This window comes from Lycorma delicatula, chromosome 10 (assembly GCF_047948215.1).
Source record: "Lycorma delicatula isolate Av1 chromosome 10, ASM4794821v1, whole genome shotgun sequence".
Classification (NCBI taxonomy): domain Eukaryota; kingdom Metazoa; phylum Arthropoda; class Insecta; order Hemiptera; family Fulgoridae; genus Lycorma; species Lycorma delicatula.
Genome location: NC_134464.1, coordinates 8,005,017 through 8,019,888, shown reverse-complemented (window position 1 = coordinate 8,019,888; position 14,872 = coordinate 8,005,017). Strand labels below are relative to the sequence as shown.

Here is a 14,872-nt window from a genome sequence, read left to right as displayed (position 1 = left end):
TTTGTCAGGATAATAACTCACCGAACCGTCCGTTCGGTAGTTACGAAGTCCTCGTATTGTGTTCTTCAAATTAATACCAGATTTTTATTTTTAAATAGAAATTGATATCTCAGGAACAAACTGAAGTAATATTATACATATTCATGCTCAAATATTATCATTAACACAACAATTTTAAATTATTATAAAGTCTCAAAATAGCAGCTACTGTAGTCAGTTTTATAAAATTATAATTTCTCAGGTAAAATATTATACATTTTATTGAAACAAAATGACATCTACTTTATTCAGATATAATGTTAAATAATCAAATAAGGATATAAATATATGTCTGAAGAAATATTTTAATCAAACTTCATTTCTGTCATTAAGAATTATACATTTTTAATAATTTATAATTATTAAGCCAAATATTTATAAATTGCTAATTAAGTATTAAATTATAGAAATTACTATTAAGACTAAGAAAAGTTGCAACAGTTTTCCAGAATGAAAAATGAATATTTGTACTTCAGTTTTACTACAATTTCCATTACACATGTGACCAAAGTGGGGCATGAGGGACACCAATGGTTACAGCCAATTCCTAAAAGAGGATAAAATTATTGGATGAATTTCCATCCATTTAAAATAAATGTAATAAAAATGTAGTGTTTCAATTTCAGTGGTTTAATAGTAATTAATTATTTTAATTTTTAATAAGACAGAAATATATTATTACCTGAAAACTATCCAGATGTCAAAACATGTCACATTTAACCAGAAAGAATTTGCAAGCATACCATACACTCGTGGATATCCTGAAAAAAGATACAAATGGTACAATTACTTATTATTAACAGATGTGAAAATGTAAATAACTATAAAATCTTTTTATGCTCATTTGAGATGATAAAGATGGAATATTTTTTAGCATGACCGAAGCGCTATATGGCCCATTATTTACTCTAAGAAGTAACTAATTTGTTATATTTTTATCAAGTATGAAAATTGACTAGTGTGCATTGATAAAAACTACATCTTACTTATGTTTCACTGTAGAATATAAATCCTTTAAATTTTTTGATCTCTCCATATCCAAAATGATAATAAATTCATCTTCACAATATTTAGAAAACCCAGAACAGATATCTATAGTGCATCTAACCACCAATCGCTGTAGGAAAAATGAAGTTTTTTTATAATATTACATTGTCACCCACAATTATGGGTCAGTGTGCTACATACAGTACAGTACAAATCACACTTAATGACAAAAATACTTAATTTCATTAAACGTAGGGCAACAGTGCAACTACCAACATTTTCAAAAAAGAAGTTATTGTGTTGCTTTCAAAAAAACAAAAAAAAAATGAAAGATCATAAAGAATTCTAATAGAAAACACACTGACATACAACCCAGGATTTCATAAATTAGACTAAAGTGATTTCATTAAATATTACATTGGACAGAATAGATGTAAATTTACCTACAAAGAACAACAATTACTCGATATGACAGAATTAAATTTTGCAGATCGACTGATGTAAAGAGAATATGCGTGTAATGACATTAATAAAAAACATGCAAATTTTACACATAATAAATAGAATGTTGTGGTGAAATTTTTAGAATATAGAACTTTTTTTACATTAAAATCAGTTGAATATATTATGGGTATTTATAATTTAACCTCTGTTTAAGTAATTAAAAAAAAAGACTGAAAATAATGTACTACATACCATTTACATACTTTATTAATTTTCGATACAGTCTGCAACCAAAGTCAAATACTTGTATCGTGACACCAACTTGTCTATTTCCTTTTCAAAGAACAGTGCCTCCAAAAGCATCTGTGAGTTCATAATTGTTTTGAAGTCTTCATTATCCAGCCGATTCTTCAACTTTGTGAACAGATGTAAATTAGACAGCGCCAAATTAGGGTTGTAAGGAGAATGGTAAAAAATCTGCCACTTAAAATTGTTCAGTTTGCCCTTAGTGTTAGAGGCTATGTAGGTTGTACATTGTCGAGCAAAAAATGTTCACCTTTGTTAGGATATCTTCGCATTTCTTCCGAAGCATGGCCAACAAAATTCCTTTATGGTCACAAAACACAAAAGCTATAATTTTTTGTTTTAATTTTTTAGGCTTGTTTGGCAAGTATGTGTGCATCTACTGCTTGTAGATTACATTTTGTCTCAATGTTGTTGAACTGAATCAATGTCTGGCCCCCTGTTAACAATACTCTCAAGAAATTCTGGTAAGTCAATACCAACCCATTCTTTTCATTTTCATTCTGCCAACAAATCCATAAATATTATGGATTTGTTACAGGCAGAATTAAAAATAATATTTATGGGCCTTGAAATTTCAAATATCTTTTCATTAAAATCAGTAATTGTGAAGCAGCATTATCATGAATATTATGTTCAATATTTTCAACGAATTCATTACTTTCAATTGAATGTCTCCCTCATCCTTCCATATTGTGCACAATAATTCACCCTTCCCTGAATTTCCTGCACCATTTTCTCACAGAACAGTTACTCATTATATTACTTCCGTAAACTATGCACTGTCAATTGTGGTTAATTTATAAATAGCCTATTTATAAACCTCATTTTATATAAAAAGAACATTTGTCCTGTTGTTTCCATAAATAAATCTGAATTGAGAAGATGGTCCTGTTTATAGAGAATTTATTACCTGAATCTTCCACCATCATGGCTTTAAAAGTTTATAACAGTACATCATTAAAGAAAATGTGACAGCACTGCAAAGAAAAATGTATTCAATTAATAGACTTAAGAGAGTTTGTTTTTGGGGGTGGAGGTACTGTTGAAACTTGTATATTTATGTAATAATTACCACATTCAACTGTGTTGTTAAACCGGAATGCAGAGACTAACATTATCCCAACATGATGTAAAGGGAAGGAGAATACAAGAAGCAGAAATAATAAATAAATAAAAGTAGGTTATTCTTGTTTCTTCAAGTAATCAAGACTTAAATAATTATTAATGTTTCCACATATTTAGTACTAATTTTATTATTTATAGCAGATTCTTTCTTCAGGAAAACTATTATATATTTTTAAATTGTTTAAAAATAAAAAACCTTAATTTTTTTTGAAATTTTACAATATTGGGTTATATTTTTTTATTAATTACGCAAATTTATAAATATAAATTTTAAAATAATAATAAAATAAAGTAATTCTATAAAGTAAAGATTAAGATTCTGAAAACAAGATTATATTTTGTTGTTTTAAATTTCAGACCTCAATGCTAAATTCTATTTTTATAAAACCATTCATTGTTAGATAATGACAATTCTTAACCGTCAAAATCTAATCGACTTAGGGAACACTATTCAGCAAGCCATATTTACTTGTGTCTAACATATATAGATTTTTAAATCAAATTTATATTACAAATTTCATGTTTCCTTTTTATTCCGGATGAAATGTAAATTTTTTGATAAACCTCATTTAGTGAGAGACTCTTAAAAATCAGTTTTAATCAATGTGCAACAGTTCATGGTAATCTTATCTCCCCAACCCCTTCACAGACTGTAACCAAAATTAGGTGCCATCAATAATCCATATTCAAAAGTTATGATACTTAATAAAAATCATTTTATCCAGTCTGAAGATAAGAAACAAAACTACAACTGGCAAACAAGAAAAACAAGGATTATAATCCCTTGCCTCTGAATGAAATTGTCCACATATATAACCAAAACGACCCACTAATGTAATGGAATCATAAGACGACATCTGAGGTCGAGTCTGCAAAATGGCAATAAAAAAAAGGTTTTTTTTTTTATTACTCCTCTATGGATTTTGATAAGACTGAACTTCATCAGAAAATATCTTAACTAAGATACTTTTAACATAATGCCCGTTAAAATCTCCTTAAAAATAAAATTGTTAATCTTTATGTCAAAAGAAACCAAAATATTGTAAGCTTCAAAATATATCTTATTAATTTTTACTAAAATCAACAATTCTGAGATATTTTGAAAAAACCTCGTTTTATCCTCACTTAACTTCCTCCCAACTTCATACAGATTTTTAGTTATTATTCCTTTGGATTTATCTGAATCCAATGATAGATTCAGATGAATAAAACTGCACATCAAAAAAAAAAAAAATTATGGCCCATTCCTTATTCAACTTCAATTTTTATTTCACTGGACCTTAGATTCAGAACCTGTTGTCTTCAGGCTGCAGTAAGAATATATTATGTTGCAATAATATATTATATTATATAATTAATATCTGATCACACAAAGCTAGGAATTTTAATCATACCATTATCAATAACGAATAAAATAAAAATATTTTACTGTTTTTTTTTTTTAATTCTTTCACTTAAGGGCTTTTGCGTTCTTACCACTTCATCAGAGGTATGAAAAATTTTTTAAAAGATTTAGAATTTAAAAAAGGATGTTACTTCTTCTAAGTTGGATTGTTAATTGTCAATTGTCAATCAGATTTATTTGACTAAAAAGGGTAACAACCTACTTTTTTGAAATTTTAAATTTAAAAAAACAATAAGTAGTAAGTGACATTTTTATTTCATTTATTATTAATAATAATTATTATATACAGCTAGGATGCTAAACTACAAATGCATTAATTATATTCTACATGTATAATCATTTCAAATAAATAGAATGCATATAAAACTAGACTTACCTATGTATATAGCGATCTCTTTTTTGTCCTTAAAAAAAAGTGCATATCCAATAAGAAACATGACAAATATCAATATGACACTTATGATTTGACTTAATACATTTTTACCAAGCATGTTATTATTTAAATCTGGTATAATGCAATATAATACAAATGTTATTATAAGAAATATTAGTGATATAGACGAACTGATCAAATCAATTAACCCATAAGTGTTGTAATAATTTTCATCATTACATAAAAATAATGCAACCTTTTCAGATGTTTTATGCCATTCTAAACAACTGTTGTCTATATTATGTATAATACTTGTTTCCTTGCCGTAATTGGTCAAACTTCCATTAGTATGTATAAAATATTTCTCAGGTTCCACAGTATATGTTCCCATTACACAGTCAAGTTTTATTGGGTATTTAATAACTCTGAATTTATTTAAATCTAATACAGATTCATTTAATGTATGATTTTTTATGTCGATAAGATTAAACTGCATTTCACTCTTTACACATTCATTTAATTCATTCATCGAAGAACCATCTTGGCAGCATTTTCTTACACAAAACTTTTCTGAGCAAACACAGTATCTCATTTCATCACCGTCAATGAATGTCAGATTCGATGGATAAGAAACACCATTTGATATGATACTACCGTTTTCACTTTTAACAGGATTTTTTAATTTAATACTTTTCCATTCTTTACAAGAAAATTTATTTTCACAATTAATAATTTCTATTAAAATAATTAGAAATATTAATTTGTATGTAGTCGATAAATTAATCATTTTCAGTTTAGTATAAATGTACACATCTACTTACAAAAACCTCTTGAATCTTTAATGTAAGATAAATGTCATTTATGACTAATGATTTAGATAAAAGACTATAATTTAATAATCTGTCTGGTTACAAAACCATCCATATATAATGTTAACTGACTTAAGGAAGTGGTTTTCCTTTATTGCAATTATGTCTTTTTGTGGGTTTTCTAGTAAATTATTATTTTTTTTTAAGGTGCTTGATGTAATTAACATTACTAATCTGTTAAAGTAAATTTTGTTGATATCATTTCTTTTTCTAAAAATTATAATACAGAAATAAAATAAAAATAATTTTTTTACAGTTTTATAAATTACAAAATCCTTTTAAAAATAATAAATCCGATTTCTGTGGAGAAGTGATAGCATCTCAGCCTTTTATCCAGAGGTCCTGGGTTTGATAAGGATATCAATGTAATGTATGAAAAATACTGTGTCTGACAGGAGTCAGACACAGTATTTTTCGTACATTACAAATTTCCATTCTCATAGGGCAAAATGATCAAAGCAGTTGATACCAGTCTCAAAAAAAAATTCCTTTAGTAAAATTGAAAAAAAATTTGTAGTAAAACTAAATTATTTTAAACCATTTGTCCTCTTTTCACATATGACACAAATCTGCCTAAATATGAAGGTAATTACGACGAATAGCTGAGAAATGTAATTCACGGTGTACAGTAATGGAAGAATAAAATATCACAAGCAAAAGATGGTACGATCTTGTAGTTTCATTTTTCTACCACTAACATTCTAACTGTTGACTCATGTCTTCACATTTTCAGTCAGTGTTGATTGTTATGAAATGATGTACACCTGCTACATTAAGCATATAAAAGTGTGCCGCAACTGAATTTTTAACAGCGGAAAAAGTTTATATTAGTGACATTCATCATCATCTGTAATCCATTTATGGTGATAAAACTGTTAATTTAAGTACTGTGAAGAGGTGGGCAATAAAATTTTATGCATCAAAATCTGGTAAAGCGAATATTAACGATGAACATGAACATTGCAGTGGTCAACCGGTTTCTGTGATTGATGAGAAATATCAAAAGGTAGAAACACCTCCTTTCGGTGCTTCTAAAACATTTAGGAGATGTGTGAGTTGCATTCGACAATCCACGTAGCTTCAACACAATAATGCTCGGCCACACACATCACATGAAACTGCCGAGGCCTTTGTAAAGTTGAGATATGAACTTCCATACTCACCTGATTTGGTGTCCTATGATTTTCAATTCTTTCTGCACTTAAAGAGCGATGTAACGGTACCCATTTCTTCAAGGAAATCAAACGATGCGACAAGATCGTGGATCAAGGAAAGACTGCTGACATTGTTACTTGACAGAATAAAAAAACTAATGGGAAAAATATGTGTAGCTGTATTTGATGATATGTGAAAAAATAAAAGTAAATTTTTTGTAATGATTAAAATGTACTTAAATACAGTAATTATTTCATTTGACTATTTCTTTTCATTTGTCAGTTATGAACAACTGAACACTACATTTCAGCCACTCATACTTAAAAAGAATTGAATATTCTATGATAGCAGTTTAAAAAATTGTCTGCTGAATGGATTGAACCATCTAACTTGAAATATGGTTAATAAATCATTTCATTTTGCTTCTCAGATACACTTAACACTGTTGCTTATGTAGATAGAATTTTCATTACAATACTTATGTTTCCCATAATGTGAAATTTCTGGATGTTTTATTAGATGATAAATTCTCTTGGGAGAATTAGTTTCGAAGTGTCTTAAGAAAACACTATGCTTATCATTGTTATTAAATATTTATGTCTACATATATTTTTGACTGCGCCTCTAAAACAGTTTAGCGACCTCGTTACCTAAAAGCTCCTAGTGAGCTACCTATCAGCGTGAGCGAATTAAGCAGGGTGCTATTCACCACCCGCTTATGTGTCCCAACCTCTCACTTGTCAAACTAAATCTAGATCGAGGAGGCGCACCCCTTGTTAATAATTACTAAAAGTCATTAAAGTTAATAAAATAAAAGACAGCAATTTAGGCTGTCACGCCTCGGTCGCTGTATGCCAGCTAGTGCCCGTCAACCATTTAAAGCGCTTGGAGCTTGTATCTGGCTGGTGGCCGGCCATTATCTCAGGAAAATCTTCCCACAGCGGCACTATAGGAATCAGTATAACCCAGATTAATTAAAAAACTCTAGCGATGCCGGTTGAACTTCGCAACCTCATCGAGGAACTCCCACACGGTCCGACAATGCGGCTCTCGCCACACTGACTCGCTGTTTATGAGCGGCCAGTTTTCCCCCTGACCTCAAGTTCCAGGGTGGCCCGGTCTCTGCCCCCCCCCCCCAAGAGCAGGGCAGTCGAACATCATATGCTCGTTCGACTGGACCTCCCCGCACACACACAACTCATCAGCCGCTAGGTGAAACCGAAACAGACATTGCTTCAAACCCACATGGTTGGTGAGCACTTGGGCACCCGCTGCCCTTAAAAATTAATTCAAGACATACCATCCCCCCAGATCCTGTATAAACCTATACAAGGATCTTCCCTTAGTCGTGGTGTGCCATTCAAGCTGCCATGCCTCCATCGCGAGGCTCCATAGCCTCTTCCGCAGGCAGGAAATGGGCAACTGAATGAAATTTAGATCTGGTGCATTGTGATCGCCGTTCCGCTCCGGTTCTAGCCCGGCTCGAAACCGCATCCCAAATGCCTCGGCTTTCCAACCTCTTCGCAACTTCCACATGGCTGCCCGAACTTTCACCACTAAATCGATTGGGAGAGCCTTTCCCAATACGGTGGTAGCCTCGTAGGAGGTTGTTTTAAAAACACCAGTGCGTACTATCAAGGCTCTGCGCTGGGCACTCCTTAAATTGTGAAGCAGTGCTCTATTTCTATCCAACCTATGTGCCCAAATTGGCGCCGCGATCATGCTCTTGAAGACACCTCAGTACACGAAGTACATTTGACAGCCCGTAATCCTTCCGAGCAATCCTTCTAAGTTTGTGCATCACAACTGTGTCCGCCGCAACTTGCTTAATGTGGTTACTAAAAAGCAACTTGTCATCAAACAAAACACCTAGGTACTTAATGAACCCTTACTCGGTTGATTACACAGCCTTTATACTTTGTGGAGGTTACGACTGCTTGATAATTTGTCTGTACCCTTCAGAAGCATAAACTTAGTCTAGGGTACATAAATCTTTAAATTTTGCATGTCCATCCAGCCCTCGGCGGTTGACAAAGCCGCCTGCGCCCTATTCTCTAGCTGCGGTCATGAATTACCACGAACTAAAAGGAGACAGTCAGCAGCGAAAGCCTGGGCCGTAACCCCTTCTGGGAATGTCAACCCCAGAAATCCATCAAACACCAGGTTCCACAGCAAGGGACCAAGAACGGAACCCTGCGAGCTTCCCCTGGTGACGAATTTTTCCACAACTAGGTGCGCATCCTTAAACAGAGCCGTGCGGTTAGACAGATAGTCTCTTACCACGGCCTGCAGGGCTTCGGGAACATTGCGGCATTCCAATTCATAGAGGACAGAACTCCACAAGGAAGGAAATGCTGCCTCTATGTCAATAAAAATTGCCAAAACGTATTTGCAGTCAGCGCTTTCCACCTTGAGCATTTAAGATGCAATCCTTGGTGCCAACCCCTTTCATGAAGCCATATTGGCCTCGATTTAGAAAACAGTTCATATCGATGTTTTCCCAGAGCCGTTCCACAACCAGCCTTTCCAGCAACTTGCCGAGGACCGGCAAGAGGCTGATGGGCAGATAACTGCTGACCTCACCAGGTTTAAGAGCACCCTCACCAAAGCCACCTTCCAGCAAGCCGGAAAGCAGCCCCAGCTTAGGCACCCCGAGAACAGTCAGCCAAGCAGCTCTCTTATGACAGGCAGCAGACCGTAAAAATATCCGGGTCAAGTTGGTCAATCCCTGGTGCTTTCTTCAATGCCATTCAAGAAACCACTCGATCTATATCTTCAGGTTCCACGGTCCGAACGCCAAGGAATGGTGTTTCACCCGCCCTAACGCCGATTTCTGCTTCACCCTCTGCAGCATCTGGAAACGGAGTATCCAGGAACGCCTGGTAGGTCACCACAGATGTTAATGTGTGGTCACAACCACCAAACCTGCACCGAACACTGGACAACGAAATCGTTTGAGTAAGTCATTTTGAGTGTTTTTGTAAAAATGCAAAAACTCGAATATCGTGCATGAATAAATACTTGCATTTGAAAGACAATACGCCTACGCAAATTAAAACCGAGTTGGGCGCTGTTTAGGGGGAATCTGTCCCACCATTTGCCACTGTGAAAAGATGGGCAGGTGAATTTAAACACTGTTGTACCGGCTTGGTTGATGATGAGCGTTTGGGACGGCCAAAAACTGCAACCGCCACCGATGTCATCAAAAAATTTCACTAAATGGTATTGGACGACCAACAAATTAAGGTTAGAGAGATAGCAGAGACTATGGACATAAAGAACGTTGTTTGTAATATGTTAACTGAAGAATTGGATATGCATAAGCTATCCGCGCGTTTTGTTTATTCAAACTTCATTGTTTTAAGAAATTACCGATCATAACTGGTTTACCATCTATTGATAAGTTATTCAGTGATAATTTATTATTTTTTAAATTGTAAGATATTTCAACATTTTTAGTGGAAAATAATATCTGTAATTAATTGATATTGTCATATTATTACAAAATAACACATTACGATTCAGTATATTGTCAGAAATATAATGAATTAAACAAAAATATCATACAAAAAAATGTTTAAAATTATTTCAATTTTAACAGTATAAATTAGTTTAACATATAATTTTAACATTTAATATTTGTTTATTAACGTAACAAATAAACTATATTTTTCCTTTAAAAAGTGTTAAATTACCACCCAAATGTACCAAAATAATGACTTTGTGTCTTAAGCAATATAATCTATGTGTCATCATTTACAGTGGTACAAAACATTATGTCCACTTATTTATGTCCAATAAAAAATAAACATTTTGCATTACAACGCCGGTTACAATACATCTAATAAGTTTGATTTATCAAAAAACTTTCGGTTATTTCATATTTATTTTCAAGTATTTGTTTTATTTGTTATATTTATTTTCAAAATTTCATATTTATTTGAAGTTAAAAAGCTAAAAATTATGCACAAAAAAACTTTGTCTAGCTGTCCTGATAAAATGTAAAAATGGCCTGGTTATGTACCTCGGGTGCTGAAATAAAAATGTCTCTTTGTAAATGTAGTATATCTAGTAGATTGGTGGTAATGGGAATCAGAAAATATGTCGAAAAAATTAAGGAAAATTGTGATTTAAAAGTAAATAATGACACTAAAAATAAGTATATTAAAAAAAAAAAATGTTAATAAATATAATTCCTATTCATTTACCTCTCGCTTTAAACTGATATATCAACAAAAATTACTACATTTCGTTTTTTGTCCTTTGTATAATTGGATCCATGTCATTTCAATTACATTAAAATAGAACAGGCGGTAAAATATCATGGACGATTATAATTATTCACTAAACACAGGAAACTGGATAAAGTGTAGAAGAAGAAATAAAAGGAGGAATAGAGGAAAATGAGAAATTCTTCTCATTAAACCGGAAATAATATTAAACTGTTAATTTTCTGACAAAACAGGCAACGTCTGAGGCCCTTATGTCTTACGATCATTCAGTAATCTTTACTTACATCTGAGTACTTTTAGTTTCTGAGGCTACTTTCCTCAGACAGCATCGCTTTTTTTGTATTATAGTACCAGCAAAATTTACTTCTAACATTTTTTACAAAAGTTTGTTCGTTTTATTTTAATAAACGTTTGGTAACTTAGTATATATTGATTTTGGTTTTATATATTTCATAATTTTTATTCTTTTGCTTTTTACATGTAGTTATTTTTTTAATATTTCGGTAGTGGTGGTTTGTGTATTCCATTATTGTGATGTTTAAATAAATATTAAGTGCCTACATGTGTTCGTATCTGTTTAACAATGCGCCTTTTTCATCCAGTGTATATGTTACGGTAAATTTGATTAATACGGTGATTACGGATAATTATGGGTTATTATGTATAATCTCCTCTAATGTTGAAGAAATTACTAAATATGTTGCAAAAAACATATGTAATTTTTATATGTAATAGACGAGGCTAGCGAGCTAAGCCATACAAGATATTACCACCACTTAACCTCCATTGGGGGGTCTGGGTGAATGGTGTATAATGCAGTCAGATAATTCCACAGGGCATACAATTTTAGGAATGGAAGACTGTTTTGCTTAATAAAGAAAGGTTAAATTTGTTTTCAGGTAGCTGTTTAATACGTAAAGAATAGAGATTAACTGAGGCATATATTTGAGCTGAGGTTGCTGATCACTAATACGCAGTTCCCATCCTAGGTACCATAATTTCTCAAGGAAATGAAAGTGGAAACTTGGTGTCCACAGCGAAGCTTGAAATACTCCTACTGATGGGGCTGTTTTTCTTATTATGTGGTCCACTACAGATAGATGGACTGGATTTTTAATTATTCAGTCTCTTCATTAATCCTGGATCCATTCCTCCCTTGGAGTGTCTAGTGGGTTTTATCTGATTTCTAACTGGGGTCTGTACTGTGGATATGGACACTTTAGATATTTAGATAAATGTTGATTTCTTTTAACAGAGGAACAGTATTTAAAATAACACAGAATTTCAAATAATTTGTAAAAGTGGAGATGTTAAGGGAATGAAAAAGATTTATTGTATTCCAGAAGATGAAGGAAAAGTAATAAAAGATTAAGAATAAAAAAGTCTATAAGAAATAAAACAAATGGAGCTTTACAATTGCAACTACCAAACATAAATTAAAAGTTATTGAGAGATTGAACTACATCAATAAAATTACTGTGAATACGTTTTCACATATAAATAATGAAATATCAGGGAAATTTATTGTAATTAATGGACAATGAAAAACATCACTTATATTTTTTATATTCCTCACACTTCCTCAACAGCTGAAGTCTGTTACATATCAAAATCCCATTATGATTTATAACAATATTTTTGACAAAGTGAAAAATACAATGGAAAAACATTTCTTTCTTTTCCTAGTATGCCTGGTGTTGGATGCTCATTCTTGGAGATGTTTGTACATTACTAATTTTCATGAATGATTTGTATTTCATGTAAGGTCACTTACAACCGATGAGATTATATATTCATCTTCTAAGCAACAGCAGTTTTATACTCGCTTACAGTCTCTTAGTGATAACTGAATTTTATAGTGAATAAAAAATGCCAAGCCTTATTCGAATTTAAATTTTGTGACAGCCACTCTGGCAAACTAACAGATATTAAGTTATGGCATCTAATGGACATCCTCAGTAAAGAATCATTTATTTAACTACAGATGTATGAGCAGAAATTTAGTGGAAAAAATTCTGTTGGTATTTATAAACAGACATTAATTAATAACTCTACATAATGATTATAGAGATTATATTATTTTTATATATTAAATAATGAGATGGTTATTAAAAATGTGTCAATTCTAAACATACAGACTGAGGAGAATATGGTTTCTTTAATAATTATTTAATCGGGTTGCAAAAAGTAAAGGTTATTTGGATACTCAAAATTCACGAAAAAAATCTATCACATAATATTTCTATTCTACTCCACAGTTAGTTAATTTCATTCAGCTTGGAACAATAAGATAATTCTTACATTAAGTAAGTAAATTAAACTAGCGATTTAAAAATTGGTTATCGTTATACAGAATGTATACAGTATAATTTATTATTTTATTTTTGGTAAAGAACTTACGATCTTTAGTTGTATAACCACCACCACCAACAGGATTAGAAGTTTCCTAAGGACCATCATATTCCGATTTTACTGTGTAACCATCTAATTCTTGTCCCATTGCATTCATTAATGGGAATTTTCCTGTTCCACAAGACCCTCTGAAGTCTTCCATAACTACAGACCAAACCATGATACCTCCAAATCCTTCTTCTTTTAACCAAGCCATCTACAAATGAAAAAAATAAATATAATTAGTAATAGTTATTTATACCTTAAAAAACCTGCATCTTGTAAAAATCTGTAGTTCTTTTTGATGTTTACTACAATATGTTCACTTTACATATTGGCTGCCAACTCTGTAGGATTTATGAAACCTCCTGTGTGTTCTTAAATTCTGAGTCTGTTGCGTATGGAGTTTCACTATTGTTTAAAACTCTCCTCCATTCAATTGTCATCTGTTTAGCATGTTTATTTTATTTTAAATACACACAATATGAAATTTACTTCATTATCTAAAGTTGGATTAAGAGATTTTTATTTTTGTAATATAATAATTTGTTCAGTTTGGATTTTTCAGATAACTCAGCCAATAAATTTTTTCTTTCATTTAACTACTTATAGTGTAAGGTGATACACAATAGGCATAGATTTACAAATAACTTATATAGACCAATGCTACTGAAAAAATGTATAAAATGTGCTTTATTGACAGGGCAAAAGTAAGTTAAATTTATCAACTGAATTTTCTTCACAGTAAATAATAATAATAATAATAAAAATTGAATAATTCATTCAATGGAATAAATGATAGATTTGCATAAAATTCATGTAATAATTTATTTTATTTAATGGAATTTACAACTACATAGATTCAGACGTTTAGCTACCTCTGTTATATCCATTGAATTGCAGACCATGATTATTAATTTGCAGTATCATTATAACAACATTTATATTACACAAGTAAATGTAATTTTACCCATCATGCCTGATAAAGGCATTTGAGGTTCTTTATAGATTGTTTATAGATTGTATAAATGTATTAAAAAAACAATATTATTCTGGAGCTTATAAAAACCTAATAAAGAAGATAGATTAAATTAAAATACTATACTTACATTATATATTCACACAAATTCATAATCTTTTTTTTATACACATACATTTTAATTCTTTTTTATCCACAATCACAGTTTAGATTATTATTATCATCTTGGAATGTTCTTTGATCATTTACATACATTACAACTGTAAATAATTAATGTAAAACAGGTTCAAAAACTTACAATTATGAAAATTAACTATATCATTACTTATTTTTAGTAGAGGACCACAGCACAAAACAGCATCGTTTCATTATTCACAGAAACCATTCAGTAGACCTATCAAATTATTTCTCTTAGTTTGCATGTTATGTGTTTGAAATTTATTATTGAATAAAAACAAAAAAAAAAACACATTGATATTTATTTTATTTCCATCAAATTAGTACAGATTAGATAGGTATCTTATTCTTTTTACTGCTTGTTTTTCAATAATCATTTATTGTAATATT

General features: G+C 31.3%; 1 protein-coding gene across 2 annotated transcripts in view; it reads right to left on the bottom strand.

Annotated features, from left to right (window-relative positions):
- The window catches only part of LOC142331567 (G-protein coupled receptor Mth2-like), a 52,664-nt gene that overhangs the window by 13,039 nt on the left and 24,753 nt on the right, over nucleotides 1-14,872 (bottom strand). Inside the window, exons 2-4 of one of the 2 annotated variants that reach the window (XM_075377563.1) lie at nucleotides 13,336-13,543; nucleotides 4,683-4,710; nucleotides 722-800 (exon numbers count right to left, since the gene is read on the bottom strand). In XM_075377563.1, the coding sequence (XP_075233678.1) occupies nucleotides 722-800; nucleotides 4,683-4,710; nucleotides 13,336-13,395 (167 nt within the window). In that variant the 5' untranslated portion in view covers nucleotides 13,396-13,543. Of the gene's footprint in view, nucleotides 1-721; nucleotides 801-4,682; nucleotides 5,492-13,335; nucleotides 13,544-14,872 lie in introns of those variants that run through there. The other variant, XM_075377562.1, reaches the window with a different exon arrangement.